At 50.7% G+C, this 16,297-nt stretch overlaps 2 protein-coding genes across 2 annotated transcripts in view; one reads left to right on the top strand and one right to left on the bottom strand.

The window, feature by feature from the left end:
* Positions 1-3,652, top strand: part of LOC116209050 — a 107,957-nt gene extending 104,305 nt beyond the window's left edge. Inside the window, exon 2 of the mRNA XM_031542614.1 lies at positions 3,572-3,652. Within this exon, the coding sequence (XP_031398474.1) occupies positions 3,572-3,652 (81 nt within the window). The remainder of the gene's footprint in view (positions 1-3,571) is intronic.
* Positions 3,653-13,050: 9,398 nt separating this feature from the next.
* On the bottom strand, positions 13,051-15,950 carry LOC116209049. The gene is made up of 3 exons (XM_031542613.1): positions 15,537-15,950; positions 14,947-15,485; positions 13,051-13,198 (listed from the first exon to the last, which is right to left on the bottom strand). The coding sequence occupies exons 1-3, from the start codon at positions 15,948-15,950 to the stop codon at positions 13,051-13,053; spliced, it is 1,101 nt and encodes a 366-aa protein (XP_031398473.1).
* Between the last annotated feature and the right edge of the window lie 347 nt (positions 15,951-16,297).

Here is a 16,297-nt window from a genome sequence, read left to right as displayed (position 1 = left end):
AGCTGTAAATTGCCAGGCTGAAGCTCGTGGAAAGCTGTAAAGTGCTAGGCCAATGGCCCGTGGAAAACAGTAAAGTGCTAGGCCGAAGCCTGTGAAAAGCTGTAAATTGCCAGGCCGAAACCCGGGGAAAGCGGTAAAGTGCTAGGCCAAAACCCGTGAAAAGCAGTAAAGTGCTAGGCCGAAGCCCGTGGAAAGTTGTAAATTGCTAGGCCGAGGCCCGTGGAAAGCTGTAAAGTGCTAGGTCGAAGCCCGTGGAAAACAGTAAAGTGCTAGGCCGAAGCCCGTGGAAAGCTGTAAATTGCCAGGCCGAAGCCCGTGGAAAGCTATAAAGTGCTAGGCCGAAACCCGTAAAAAGCAGTAAAGTGCTAGGCCGAAGCCCTGTGGAAAGCTGTAAATTGCCAGGGCGAGGCCCGTGGAAAGTAGTAAAGTGCTAGGCCGAAGCCCGTGGAAAGCTGTAAATTGCCAGGCCGAAGCCCGTGAAAAGCAGTAAATGTGGACGCGAAGTCCGTGGATGCGGAGTCCAAAAAGCAGTAAATGAGGACGCGGAGTCCAGAAAGTATTAAATGTGGACGCAAAGTCCGAAAATTAGTAAATTTGGACGCGAAATCCGGAAAGTTGTAAAGATGGACTCGAAGTACTGGACACGAAGTCAGGAAAGCAGTAACTATCGCGGGTGTTCTGCCGTGGGGACACAGTGGTTGGCATCGATCGCCATTTGTTGCACGATTAAGAATTTGTTTAACAATGGCTTCAGGTATGCGACCGCGAAGGCATTGATTTGCCGGAGACTGGTCTCGCTGTTGGGGCGGTTGCCTGTTTGTTGGGGATGCCCCAGCCTTGTAATGTGGGACTCGAGCTCTGGGGTGGAGCGCCTACGTATCCCAAGGGGTCGGAAATTAGAGTCCGCCATAGTTCTTGTGTTTGTTGTACCTGTGATCTTGACATCATTAGTAAGTCATGGGATTACTAGCGATTTGTAAGCACAGGTAAAAGGAAGTGTTTGCGACGCATGCTCTTCAGTTTCGGGTCGCTTGGGGGACTCGTGGAGAGTTTTTGCTTTGGTGATGCGAATGGGGGTCCCGCTTTGAAAGGCCTCGATGTGAGGCCTCCGAGGCTCCTGTTGGCCTTGCATGGGCATATCGAGATGTTCTCAAAGGTGCCCAAGCGGCTCTATCGGTTGTTCGACGCGCCCGTGAGCTTAGGAACCCTTCTCATCAAGGTGCAGTAGGGCGGCTGCATTTGTAACCCGCATGGGGAATTTTTGTTCAAATTTGGTCAGATCTCTGTCTAGTCATTTCCAGAGTGTTATGATTAGACTCCCGGAAAGAAATGTCTAGAATTTTGGTTTTGTGGTAGCCGATTGAAGGGTGGCTGTGACCCATTTTGGAGTTGTGCAATGACAAAGAGAAAAGAGAAAGCTTGGGGAGCACGTTGCCCAAGGCTGAAAGGATACACGGGTTCACTCCTACCGTGAGATGTACCCCCCTTCTCTTCCGTCCTTCGGTTGGTGTTGGCTTTCTTGAACTGTTTGGATTGCGTGCTTGGTCGCCCGCCGTGCTTGAAGAAGAATCCGCCTTGGACGGTTGAGTTAGGTAGGAGAGCCGATCGGGGATCGTGTTGGAGTAGATAACCTGGCCATTTCCCTCGGGGATCCCTGGTCCGCGCAGTGTGCGAAAGCCCAGGGTGACTGTTTTGTTTATCTCTCATTTTACTCTCCTTTTTTACGGTCACCCGCCTCGGGGTCGTGCCTCTCAACCTAAAGGGGATGAGCTCTCCTTTTGCCACGGCCGCCCACAAGGGGTTTCCGGTCGTGCCTCTCTTTTGCCCTAGTTTTTGCCTAGGTCGCCCCCAAAGGGGGTTTTCGACCTAGCGGGCTTGATTCTTTTGTCTCTCGAGTTTGCAAGGGCGAAGGGTTCGAATAATTCGCCCTCCGAGTGCGTTACGTTCTGTCTCCGTCGAGGAGTTGCGTCTGCTGCTCCCCCTTTTTGCCGGGGTTTGTTGATTTCTTCTTCGAATTGGCGGTGCTGGAGTTTTATAACTCGGCGGTGCCTTGTTTTGTTCATTGGCGGGTTTTTCCCGCATCTTTTCTCTCTCTCTTCATTGGCGGGTTTTTCCGGCTTCTTTTCGCGTTGTTTTTTTTCTTGCAGCTGGGGTTTGTATCGTGTCCACATGTATTTGTTTTACTTTTCCCGACTTTTTCGTTGTTGCGGGTGCTTTGATGCGCTTTGCCTCGCAGAGACTCAGTGTTTGTTCTTCATGCATTCGGAAGCTGAATTACGTGTTCTTCGTCCTTGCAATCTTTACAAGTGATTTCCCCCTATTGTCTAGAGAAAGAAAATGCAAAATTGCTCTAGGGAGTGTGTGGCCGAGGTTTTCCTGATGCTTGCTGTGGAAGATGCCCCTTCTTGATGCGGATGACTAGGAGCGTTCCAGTATCGTTTGTTGGAGTGACCCACTATGGCAACCTCAGGGCGAACTTTAACCATGGGTGCCCCAGTGTACGTCGCTTGCCGAGGTCGCTTTGTCGCGAGCTTCAACCGGGGATGCCCCAGTGTACGTTGCTTGGACGGCCGGATGATGTTCGAGGTGATCTCAGTGTGAATGATGAATGTGAATGCCCCGATTTTCATTGTTAATGTGACCTGTGGTGGGCGCCTTGTACAATCATCATCCCCGATCGTGCTTGTGGCTCCAGCATCAGTTGTACGCTGGAGAGGTGTGCTCTCGAAGCTAATAGGCATGCTTGTTTGTCGATTGAGACGGTTGAGCTGAAGGCATGCGGCTCGTTCAGATGCTATTGTCGTCGGCTTCATAGAGGGTACCTCCTTGTCGGGCCCTTCCTTACTGAAGTATAGGAAGAAAGACCCGATAGGAGTTCTCGAGGAGGTGTAAACCCGCGCATTGCTCTTCTTCCACGACCGGCGTGTCCCTGTGAATGATGACAAAAAGGATGATGCATTAAGCGATTATGCGGTGGAATATGTGGTAAGAAATGTAAGGTGGACCCATGAGAAATTCCTTCATTCAACGCGCGACTCATGGGGTGCCGCGCGTGGGGGACACTCAATTCTGGGAGTGTAATCATCACCACCTTGGAGCGGTCAGACCGTGACTGGGGACCGCATAGTTGTACTTTTTCCGATTCCGGGTTGGCATACGCAGCCGTTCTAGGGAAGGCTCAAGGAGCCGGGTCCCAAGAGGACAGGCGAGTTGAACAGGTCTGACAGAATCAATAGGGCGTCTTTGGGACGGTCCTAGTGCCACTAGAAGGGTTTGTTCATGCCGGGAACCCATTTATGAATGCATATAAATATAAAAGAGAGTTTAAGGAAGAGTGCGTGTTACCCCGGTGGCTGGTTGATGGTCATTGCGGAGGGTGGGGTGGGTCCATTCTCCAGTCGGAGATGCAATCGTGCAAATTATTTTTGCGGCGGGTGGGCAGGGCCATGCTCTGTTAGTCGGAGCTGTCACTTGTGATCTTTTGCGGAGGGAGGGTCGGGACTCAATGTCGAAATTCTAAAAGTGGGATAGAGAGTGTTCATTATCCTGATTGTGGTCGTTTGGGATTCAGATTGCCTTCTTGTCAGTTATTTCCTGCAATGGGAAAAGGGGAACAATGAAGGAACAACCTATATTTGCGATTTCAGCGTAAGGGTGCAGGGGATTGAACTAGCCTGGTAGGCGTCGTGCGAGCGCGTCGAGGGTGTGTGCATGGATACGGTGGAGGCATGCTCGCATGACGCTGAAGGACACACTCGATTGTGCTGGTGGATGTGCTCGATTGCACGAAGAGAGGTGTGCTCGGTTAAGCGATGACGTTTGGCTGCGCTGGATTAGTGAGAAGCTAGCTTTGCTTAGGAAGGTGGATCGGTCCTCGGGCCATGGCTCGCCTTGCCATGGAGGGAGGATGAAGGTCGTGGTCGGTCTACCTGCGAAAGAGGTCCTCACTCACTTGTATGGTGGGATGTTAGTTGTTATGCGAAATAGTAAATGAATAGAATGTATATGATGCGCATATTTTCAAAAGCTAATATTGTCATTTACATTGACTCGAAAGGTCTAAAGTGCAATGTAAATCTTGTAAAATAAAGTCCTAAGCTGATCTTCCACCACACTCGGAGTTTGAGCGAGCGCAGCCTCGGAAAGCACTGGTTATAGGTGAGGGCCCTGTGAAGATATCTATCCTATAATGCATGTATGGTCCTCCACGAGCCCTCTTCCTAGACCTCTCCAGGGCGGCGTTCGCTCAAGCGAGCTCCTGACCGCGTCTCTGCATCTTGGCACGGGTTTGGGAGAGCTCCCTCTAAGGTGGTTGGCCGGCGAGTTCCTCATCTCTCAGCGACCTCTCAGTGATCGAACCTAGTGTTGATGAGGTCGATCATGTTGTCTCGGAATATACGCCATTCGCATTCTGTGGCGGGTCGATGAGGTCCTCGTGTGTTGGCAGACTCTCTCGAGGCGCGGGCAGGAGGCCGAGCAAGGCGTCCCTTACCAAGACGACAGGAAAATCCGCCGAGGACTCGTCAACATGAATGACATCCTAATTTTTGAAAATTGCATGATGCATGTGTGCGAAGAGAGTAAATGCCCACGGCTTAATAGAAATTACATGTACATCGCTCTTGAAATGGAAAAGACTCAAATGGCTCGCAGGCTGACTCGATGGACTGTTGTCGGCGTCGGGTTGAAGGCTTGCATGGAGGCATAGCACGATGCATGGTTCGGTGCTACAGGGACCGTGCTATCTATGCATGGGGGCCCTCGACTCAAGGGTGTGAATTCCTCGAAATCGAGCAAGAATCTTTGGGGGCCGAATCGGTGGCACAGCCGACTCGATCCGTTCCCTTACTCGGAACCTCTGACTAACCTAGCTTCCTATTTTGGCGCCCGCGGGATTTCAGACGAGGTACCTAGAAACCCGCTAGAATGATGCGATGCAAGTACGTAAAATAAATGTGCGCGAAATAAATGTACAGAAAGCGATAAATAAACATGCAAGCAATCAAACGGAATCGAGCCCAAACCCTCTAGCCGTCCCCAGTGGAGTCGCCAAGTTGTGCGCACCAGAATTTAATCTCGTCGGGGCACGCATGCGCGCGCCTATGCAACGTGGCTTAGGAGTGTTCACCTTTCCGGGGACGCGCGACGGACCCGCGTGAGAAGGAGTCGCCACTTACTGTTTACGACCCGTAGGTCGAGGGCCGTTGAGTCGCCCGAGTCTAGGGGTACAAGGTACACCTAAATGCTAAGACAATGGTCATACGGAACCGGAAATTCCGAATTCGAGGGTTCTATTACGTGCGGGTCTATATCCCACACGCCCTTTTGGTACTCTAGTTTGCTAGGCTTGCCGTTTTGTTTATTTACCGCGTGACTTAGGGTTGCACTTGACTAGCCCATTTTGACACCGTAAAGTTGATGAATTGATCAAGTTGGGCCAAGGCCCCGAGAGAAAAGTAGGCTTGCGTCTCGAGAAATCGGTTCACTATCTTCGCGTTACAGTTCGTCGAACCGTGATGGTCGATTCCCTGCGCAAACCGAGACCACGAGTGTTCGAGCTTACTCATCTCTTGGTAACAATAAACCAACTTAACCGATTCGACACTCGGACCTCTCGCTCGCCGATCGGGGATCTTTACAAGTGAATATACAAATAAAGTTCCTTACAATGTTCTCTCAAAGAAATACAAATTACAATTGAATAAATGAATCACCGATCAGCTCGCATTGGGTCAATATTCCGCTCTGGCTCACCGTGTGTTTTGAATGACCGATAAATAAATTAAAGCAACGCGGGCTAAAAGAGACGGGGGTCGGGTTCGATCATACCGACGGGTGATAGAAGAATCGATTGATTCTTACTGAAATCGTCGGACCGATCGAGCTCCCAGGTGATATCTAACTGCGATTCACACATCCAATCCAAATCGCCTTCCACATAAGCCATACTTGAAGTGTGATGGTGACTCAAGGCTAGATCCCATTCCGCACTCGAGTTGCACGCGTTCAGTGAGTTAGGAGGCGTTGGACCTCGTGTTCGGTGATTTGGGGCGTTGGACCCCGTGTATTACGTATCCTGAGGGTTCAGACCCGAACCGTGACAAATCAACAAAAGTGAATGGAAAATAGAAGAAAACTGATAAAACGAATGAAAAACGGATGGAAACAGACAAATACAGACAATTACAGACAAGTGCTGTATTAGGCCGAATGTACGTGATTTAATCAGTTATTAACCGAGGTTAATTATCAAACAATGTATCTAACTTAGGCAAGCAAAGAGATGGGCTAGGATATGGTTCTAGGCCAATTACATGTGTGAGTTTGTTTTTAAGATTTCATTTCGTGAAAATCACTGTGGCTTCACTGAATATGCCAAACTCGTATTTTGACTCTATATTTGGAACCTAGTGTTCCGCCTAGCCATTATCTAATGTTTGATTAAGTCAAATGCATGATTAATCCGATTTTATATGTTTTGTGACAGAAATACTAATGCTAACTTCTGAATTTACGGTAAGAGGATAGAAACACCGAAAGTGGATGAAATGGGCCATGCGAATGAAACTCGCACCCGAACGGGCTGCCCCTTTCTATATATAGATCGTGGTGTTTCGGTCTCCTTAACGCCTAGGATATCAGCGGATCACAAAATGACGGTTATGCCCTTGGGCTGTTGTGCGCACCCGAATTTCATCTCGTCGGGGCACGCATGCGCGCGCCTAAGCAAACGCGACTTGGGAGTGTCCACCTTCCCGAGGACGCGCGACGGACGCACGTGAGAAGGAGTCGCCACTTGCCATTTTATGACCCGAAGGTCGAGGGCCGGCAAGTTACCCGGGTCTAGGGGTACGGGGTACACCTAAATGCTAAGGCAATGGTCGTACGGAACCGGAAATTCTGAATTCGGGGGTTCTATTACGTGCGGGCCTATATCCCGCACGCCCTTTTGGTACTCTAGCTTGCTAGGCTCGCCATTTTGTTTATTTACTGCGTGATTTAGAGTTGCGCTCGACTTGCCCGTTTTGACACCGTAAATTCGATGAATTGATCAAGTTGGGCCAAGAGTCCGAAAGATGAGTAGGCTTGTGCATCGAGGAGTCAGTTCACTATCTTAGCGTTACAGTTCATCGAACCGTGATGGTCGATTCCCTGCGTGAACCAGAACCACAAGTATCCAAGCTTACTCACCCTTTGGTGGCGATAGACCAACTTAACCAATCCAGCACTTGGACCTCTTGCTCACCGATCGGGGATCCTTACAAGTTACTGAGTGAATATACAAATAAAACCCTCACAATGTTCTCTCGAATAATTACAAAGATTAACTGAATAAGTAAATGGATCCCGATCGGTTTGCGTTGGGCCAATATTCCGCTCCGGCTCACCGAGTGTTTTAACTGACCGATAAACAAATTAAGGCAATGCGGGCTCGAGGAGCCGGGGGTCGGGTCCGATTGATCCAACGGTTCTCGGGAGAACCGGTCAGTTCCCACTATATCCGATGGACCAATCGAGCTCCCGGGTGATATCTAAATCCGTTTCACGCGCTCAATCCAAATCCGCCTTCCACATAGGCCACATTCGGAGTGTAACGGTGAATCGAGGCTAGATCCCATTCCGCACTCGGATTGCACGCACTCGGTGAGTTAAGAGACGTTGGACCTCGTGTTCGGTGATTTGGGGCGTTGGACCCCGTGCAACACGTGACCTATGGGCTCGGGCCTGAACCGCAATAAATCATCATATGCAAAGACAAAGCAGAAGAAAACTGATAAAACTGACACAATACAGACAACAACTGACAATTGTCGGTGAATACAGATAAGTAATGTATTAAGTCGAATGTACGTGATTTAATCAGTTATTAACCGGGGTTGATTGGCAAACAATGCATCTAACCTAGGCAAACATTGAGGGAGGGCTAGGATACTGTTCTAAGCTGATTACATGTATGTGTTTGTTTTATGACCCTTATTCAGTTGAGTGTCACTGCAGTTTCATCGAATTAGCCAAACTCGTGTTTTGACTCTAGATTTGGAATCTATCATTCCGCCTATCCATTACCTAGTGTTTGATTGGGCCGGATGTATGATTAGTCCGGTTCTTTGTGTTTTATAACTGAAATAAAATGCTCCCCACCGAATCTACAATAGGAAGATAGAAACATCGAAAGTGGACGGAATGGGCCGTGCGAATGAGACTCGCACCCGGACGAGTTGCCCCTTTCCGTCCATAGATCGAGGTGTTTCCGACTCCCTAGCGCCTAGGGTATCGATGGATCACGGAAAGACGATTATGCCCTTGGATGATAAAATTGTGATGTTCGTGTATAAATTGGAGATCGCGTCACACGAAGGAGTCTAAGAAGGACTCTCGTACCACGACTCGGGCCGCCTCAAATTGGGCCCGGACCCGAGTCATGGCACGTGAGTACTCACTAGACATCAATTCTATTCGTGTCACGTGCCTCGGTATTTTGAAATCGTGAATTTTGATGGAGAAGGGCATTCTCGCCGTTCCGTGAATCATCGATGCGTTTACGAATTAAGGATCGGTTCACCCAATTATTTAGTCCAAGTGATTTAATTAATCGAATGATACACCCCATTCATCCCATTTGTAAAATTATTCGATGGTAGTGATTTCATATAGTTATCCCGGTTTTGATGGGGGGTTACTCAAAATTGACGTATCTATCTTCCAATTATCATGTGAATAACGAGAAATATAAGACACGGATACAATCAATTCCAAGGGACGATTCCAATCATACCTTACATGCATAATACGCTTAAACTCAAGAACGAAATCTATTTCAATAAAACAAAAGAAAATCGACGCCGTCAAGGCCTCTTAAATGCAAACAAACACCCAAACAAGTACATATAGCACGTAATATAACGAAATCCATAAAAACGGCGTCGACTCATACGATGGGAAAGCGAGAAACGCGGGAACCGGCTCATTTCGGAAAGGGAGAAACCACCCTAGACCCGTGTGGTCCAAGGGGACTCTCGGCCATAATTCTCCAAGGATGGCCGTGAGTCCTCATGGCTTACACGAGTCAAGGGGGGTTCTTCGATCCCGATCTAAGCTTGTTCCCACCATGCTAATAAACCTTGTGCAACGAACAATGATGATAATACGGGAACCGACAAGTTTCGAGGAAGAGGAGGCCGATCAAGCCCCGGAGGGACCAATAGAGCCCACGGGTCCCCTCCTTTGGACTAGGCCGTGGGCTCCCAAGGTCTGACCGTGGCTTGAGTGTCTTCCCTACCTCGATTCTAACCCTTTCCCTTCACGGCACAAGCATCATATGGACATATGAACGTGACATGGTGGACGTGCGTGCATGAAAATGCATGGGGGACGTAGATCCGAAGGAAAAGGGCAAGCTTTCATGCATCCGACTTATTTAAACCATGTAAACATCTCATATAAGCAAGCATCGAAGATCCTAACTTCTCTAAGTTGTAGAGGAATGTTACCTAGTCTCGTTGCACGAGGAGAAGAGTCGGGGAAGTGGCCTTGGGAGTCGCTAGACTCGGTTTGAGCGTTACGGGTTAACGGACCCGAGAGGAGGCTACCGTGGCAGTTTCGGGGAAACGAGTCGGCACGCTTGCTCCGGGCACGGCACGTCGTGAGATCGGGCTCGTTGAACTCCTAAGAGGTAGATCTAGACGACCGTGGGCAGACCCGAACGTGCCAAGACCTGAACAAACCCGAAAATATGAGAGAAAGTTCGGTAAAAACGTGTTGAACCCGGTAAGAGAGAAACGGATGCACGGAGGTTGTGCGCAGTTGATCGGCCCTCGGACCGTGACCACCTCTTCACGGGAGAGGGTGAGGGTTGTGAGGAACCCTTTGAAGGTGATGGCACGACTCGTCGAAGTCGTGGGGGAAAATGGCACGTGAATGAAGTCCGGCGCGCATGGCTAGGGGATTCGGGACCCGACTCTCTTCACGGCTGGAACGTGATGTAGGAGGCTTCGAATCGAAAATCTAAGCCCGGAAATGAACTTAGGGGGTGGAAAATATGTAGGCTAGGGAGTTTGGTGATTTTTGGTTTAAGTCGGGTCGGGTGGTCACCGGAATACCGGGTGGTTTTCCGATGATTTTGGCCTGTTTCGGCCTTGGCAAGGGCTAGACGAGTGAGTGGGAGTGGGCTGGAGTTTGAGAGGATTCTTGAGAGAGATTGGCTTGAGAGAGAGTGAGAATGAAGAAGTGATTAAAATTAATGGTGCAAGGGCTTATAAAGGGGAGCTTAATGGGACAATTAGAGAAAGTTAAGTGTGCTTAGGAGGGGCTTAGTGGGCTGCCGAATTTCAAGAAGGGATTAGGGAGGGGAAATAGTCTTGTTGAGTGTAGGGGAAGGCAAAGGAGAGTGATGGGTGTGATGGATGTGTAAGAGGAAGTGATGGATGTGTAAGAAGATTTGAATTTGTGGTGGAGGGAAGGAGGAAGCCTCCTTGGAGCCGCCGGCCAAGGGGATTAGCCGCGGCTTGGGGCTGTCTCGTCGGAGCCGAGGGTTGAGCCGTGGCTTGGGGTTGAGCCGCGGCTTGACGGCTCGGCTTGGCTGAGCTGTGGGTCCTATTCGATCGAGAGAAAAGCCGGAAAATGCTTGAAACTTGATTGAGCTCGCATTCGACCTCCGATGTCTAATTAATTTGAAGATTTGGAATGCTTGAACGACGAGGATTTGAATGAGCCTAATGTCGCCATGCGTCGTATGAACGAACGTTCGGGTGACTCGGCGCCTCGAGAGTCGGTTTTGCCCTGTTTGGACGTTCGGAACGGAGTTTAGTGTTCCCCAGTCCCTAATTGTTCTTTGTGCACCCTGACATTCGTTCTGGCGATCCTTTTGCCCCGTGAAGGATCATTGGCTCGTTGCCCTCGGTCGGGGACCGTTGGCCCGGGAAGACGTAGAGGCTTTGACCGGGGTTTTCTCAGTATTCCCTGAATGTCTTGAGGTGCTCGGGGCTCGTTGTGAGGTGCTCGGGGATCGTTGTGATCTCTGTTTTTCGTGGACGTGCCCCGAAGGCTCGCCGGGAGACGTTCGTGACCACCGGAACGTCCCTCGGGAAACCAAGTCGAGTTCCGGAAGGTCATCTGAGGCTTGTTCTCCGACCTTGGTGGTCCTTGGGTGCCTGTAGGCCCGTTTCCGGGTGCCGTTTACTTGTCAGCGGGTCGGACCCCGGGAGCTCTGTTAGAAATGGCGTCCGTGAGAGATCAGGGTGTCCCGGCTCATGTGGTTTGCCCCGGAAATGCATCCGGACGTGTCATTGGTTACTTTGGCACTGAGAGAGATTTTTGGAGTCCCATATTGGGCACCTTTCGGTGCTTCGGTGACTCGATGATGAATAGTGCCACAGTGCCAGCTCCGTCGTTTTCGGGGTTCTTCGTCTGTAAATTCTTCCGACTGCTCTCTTCGGCTTTTCTAATGGACCCAGCTCTTCTTCTGTGGTTTATGACTCTGTGCCCGCATGTTTGCCTCTGATTGCCGGGAGATGAATAGTAACCCGGGCTTTGATCGGGGATTCTCGTGCAGGAAGCCGGTGGGCCAAAATGGGGTGCTGACAGTCTGTCCCTCTTTGGTTGCATGCTCGGTTAGAGGATGTAGCCAAAGACCATAATAAGCACCCCCTTTTTGGGCCCGGCGACAACTCTGATACCGTTTTCCCCCATGGCTACTCGTACCTTGCTTGGACATGTCAGGATATTGCGCTGGAAATTAAGACCGGGGTGGACCCGAAATGAACCGGGATAGACCCGCAAGAAAGCCGGATAAACCTGAACATGGAATTTAAATGCCGGGATTGACTCGAGGGGCCAGGATAGACCTGAACAGAAATTTAAATGCCGTGATGGACCCGAGGGGCCAGGATAGACCTGAACTGGAAATTTAAAAGCCGGGATGGACCCGAGGGGCCAGGATAGACCTGAACTGGAAATTTAAAAGCCGGGATGGACCTGAGGGGCCAGGATAGACCTGAACAGAAATTTAAAAGCCGGGATGGACCCGAAGGGCCAGGATAGACGTGAACTGGAATTTAAAAGCCGGGATGGACCCGAGGGGCCAGGATAGACCTGAACTGGAAATTTAAAAGCCGGGATGGACCCGAGGGGCCAGAATAGACCTGAACTAGAAATTTAAAAGCCGGGATGGACCCGAGGGGCCAGGATAGACCTGAACTGAAATTTAAAAGCCGGGATGGACCCGAGGGGCCAGGATAGACCTGAACTGGAATTTAAAAGCCGGGATGGACCCGAGGGGCCAGGATAGACCTGAACTGGAATTTAAAAGCCGGGATGGACCCGAGGGGCCAGGATAGACCTGAACTGGAAATTAAAAGCCGAGATAGACCCGAGGGGCCAGGATAGACCTGAACTGGAAATTTAAAAGCCGGGATGGACCCGAGGGGCCAGGATAGACCTGAACTGGAAATTTAAAAGCCGGGATGGACCCCAGGGGCCAGGATAGTCCTGAACAGAAATTTAAAAGCCGGGATGGACCCGAAGGGCCAGGATAGACCTGAACTGGAATTTAAAAGCCGGGATGGACCCGAGGGGCCAGGATAGACCTGAACTGGAATTTAAAAGCCGGGATGGACTCGAGGGGCCAGGATAGACCTGAACTGGAATTTAAAAGCCGGGATGGACCCGAGGGGCCAGGATAGACCTGAACTGGAAATTAAAAGCCGGGATGGACCCGAGGGGCCAGGATAGACCTGAACTGGAAATTAAAAGCCGGGATGGACCCGAGGGGCCAAGATAGACCTGAACTGGAATTTAAAAGCCGGGATGGACCCGAGAGGCCAGGATAGACCTGAACTGGAAATTAAAAGCCGGGATAGACCTGAACTGTAATTTAAAAGCCGGGATGGACCCGAAACAGGAAGTTGAAATCGGGGTGGATCCGAGACAGGAATTTAAAAACTGAGATAGACTCGAGACACTTACTCGAGGATCGCGTAAAGCGTCAGGCGACAGGGCTTGCTTGGCGTTTGGATATGGATTGCTTCATGTGCGGCGACTAATGATGATCTCTTATCGCTCGTCCTTTCTCTGAACACCGTCGATTTGGGCGGTGCGGCGCATCCCTCGACGATTCCCAAGTCTTCGAGCACACGGCTTGCCACATGAGGCAGACGTGAATCCGTCGACGGGGAGCGTCCCCTGGGGTTCCTGATCGCACCTGCACAGGGGAAAGAGAAGCCTACAAAGGATGTTAGCCGCGTGAAATCGTTTGGACTACGACGCGTAAAGGAATCTATGTAAAGATGTGTTGGGGACATGACATTGGTGGCCATTTGGAGGGCGGCCGCGTCCCTATCGAAGAATGGCTTTTCTGAGACGAATAACCCGTAGAATTATGTGCATAAAGGTAATGGGAGGGATCTTATGGGATCCTCCAAATCAAGGATACGTCAATTCGACCCCATTCCAGGGCGAGTCTCGAGCCTGGAGAGTCGAAGAGAGTTTGCTTGCGTTGGAGAATGCCGAACCACTACTCGGTGCAGCTTCACGGAGAAGTGTTGCTATTCTTTCGTGGTCGAGCCGAAATTGTCCCCTAACTTTTGCCTAGGCCGCAAAATGCGTGATGAATTAGCGGGGTGCTTTATTTGATCTTTCTCACATGCGTGCTCCCCTTTTGCTGTGGTTCCCGTGTCCGGGTGAGACCGCACCTCTCGGGTCCTCTAACTTTTGCCTAGGCCGCCCCGAAGGGGTTTTCGACCTAGCGAGGAAATGATTTATGCTCTACTTTTGTCGCGACTCCCCTTTACGGGATTTTAAGTCGTGCTACTCGTTCCCTAGCTTTTGCCTAGGCCGCCTCGAAGAGGTCTTCGACCTAGCGGGAAAGTTTATTTTTTTTTCTCTCAAGAAAGCTTAATGTTGGACAAATGGTGGGAATTAACGCTTGTCCACGAGAACAGAAATGTCTTACAATGAATAGGGCACGGAGCCCGGCGAATGACAAAAAAGTAAAACGCATACATGCACTCAGGGATAATACCTCTTGATGGCGTCGGCGTTGACGGGGAGGGCGTTTTCGGTGCCGTCCATATCGCTCAGAATGACCGCTCCTCCGGAGAAAACCTCTTTGACGACGAAGGGGCCGTCGTATTTGTACAAGAACTTCCCTCGAGAGTCCGGCGTGACGTGTAGGACCTTCCTCAAAACGAGGTCGCCGGGGTTGAAATCGCGGTGGCGGACTCTTGCGTTAAAGGCTCGAGCCATTCTTTGCTAGTAGCACTGTCCGTGGCACAGTGCCTTCAGCCTCTTTTCATCGATGAGGTTCAGTTGCTCGTATCGCTGTTTTGCCCACTCCGCTTCTGCAAGTTCGGCCTCGGCGAGAATCCTCATGGAGGGGATCTCCACCTCGATTGGGAGGACGGCCTCCATGCCATAGACTAGGGAGTACGGGGTTGCCCCGGTTGAGGTCCGTATGGATGTCCGGTACGCCAAGAGTGCATAGGGGAGCATCTCGTGCCAATCCTTGTAGTTCACCGTCATTTTTTCGATGATCTTTTTGATGTTCTTATTCGCCGCTTCCACCGCTCCGTTCATTTGGGGACGGTACGGGGTGGAGTTGCGGTGTCGGATTTTGAATTGTGCACAGAGCTCATCGATAACCTTGTTGTTCAGGTTCTTGGCATTGTCCGTGATAATTGTGGCGGGGACTCCGTACCGGCGATGACGTCGCGTCTAAGAAAACGGGCCACGGCCTTTGCGGTGACTGACGCAAGAGTGATGGCCTCGATCCATTTGATGAAGTAATCGATCGCCACCAAAATGAACATATGCCCGTTAGACTCTTTGGGGTTGATCGGGCCAATCACATCCATTCCCCACATCGAAAAAGGCCATGGTGCTGTCATGGGGCGCAGTTCGTTGGGGGGCGCTTTGATCTGATCGGCGTAGACTTGATATCGGTGGCAGTGCCTGACGTGCTTCACGCAGTCAGTCTCCATGGTGGACCAATAATAGCCTAAGCGCATGATCTTTTTGGCGAGCATAAGGCCATTCATGTGGGGCCCGCAATTTCCTCCATGTACCTCCTCCATGAGGAGCCGTGACTCGTGCTCGTCAATGCATCGGAGTAGCGTGGAATCAAAGGAACGGCAATATAGTATCTCGCCGCTCAGAAAGTAGTGCATCGCAAGGCGCCTAAGCGTCTTTCGATCGCGGCGATTGGCGAACGGGGGATAATGGCCCGTTTGCATGAAGTTCTTGATGTCCTCATACCACGGCTTTGCTTCGGACGCTTCGATCGCGTTGCAGTGGGCCGGGCGTCTGGCCACTTCGATTTCGAGAGGTTCGACGATGTTCCCCTCTGAGATACTCGCCATGGATGCAAGTGTCGAAAGTGCTTCAGCGAATTGGTTCTTTGCGCGTGGAGTGTAGGTGAACGAGATCTTCTCGAAATTCTTCGCCAATTCCTCAAGGTATTCGTGATACGGGACTAACTTCACGTCTTTCGTCTTCCATTGTCCCAACGTTTGGAAGATTGTGAGCATGGAATCGCCGAACACCTCTAACTCCTTCACCTCGAAATTGATCGCCGCTTGCAGACCGAGAATGCACGCCTCGTACTCGGCTACATTGTTGGTACAGGAGAAATCCACTTTTGCCGCGACCGGATAATGGCGCCCGTCCGGGGATATCAAGACTGCCCCAACTCCAGATCCCACGGAATTGACGGCCCCGTCAAAATACATTTTCCACGTCGGTTTCTCTTTCTCTTCATCCACCTGGAGGATTCCTTCATCCGGAAAGTCAGTGTTGATCGGCGTGTCGTCATCGATCGGGAATTCTGCTAGGTGGTTGGCAATCGCTTGCCCCTTGACAGATGTGTGAGGCACGTACTCTATGTCGTATTCTGTTAACTGGCAGCGCCATTTTGCGATGTTCCTCATGGAGGAGGGGCTATCGAGCAAATACCGCATGGGGTCCGCTTTCGACAATAAGCGGATCGTGTGATAGAGTGTGTACTGTCGGAGCCTTTGCATGACCCATACCAACGCGCAACACATCTTCTCGATCTCTGGGTAATTGGATTCCCCTTCGGTGAACTTCTTGCTCAAGTAGTATATCGCCCTTTCCGTGCTCGTTGACTCGTCTTCTTGCCCCAGCATGCACCCTAAGGACTGTCGGCGCACTGTGAGGTACAAAATGAGGGGCCGATTCGGCACAGGTGGTACCAATATCAGCGGCTGAATTAGGTAGGCCTTGATGGTGTCAATGGCCTTTTGGCACTCGTGGTCCCATTCCATCGCTGCATTTTTGCGGAGCA

The sequence above is a fragment of the Punica granatum genome, chromosome 5 (assembly GCF_007655135.1).
Source record: "Punica granatum isolate Tunisia-2019 chromosome 5, ASM765513v2, whole genome shotgun sequence".
Classification (NCBI taxonomy): Eukaryota; Viridiplantae; Streptophyta; class Magnoliopsida; order Myrtales; family Lythraceae; genus Punica; species Punica granatum.
The sequence above is the reverse complement of the archived record's forward strand: the minus strand, read 5'-3'. Positions and strand labels throughout refer to the sequence as shown.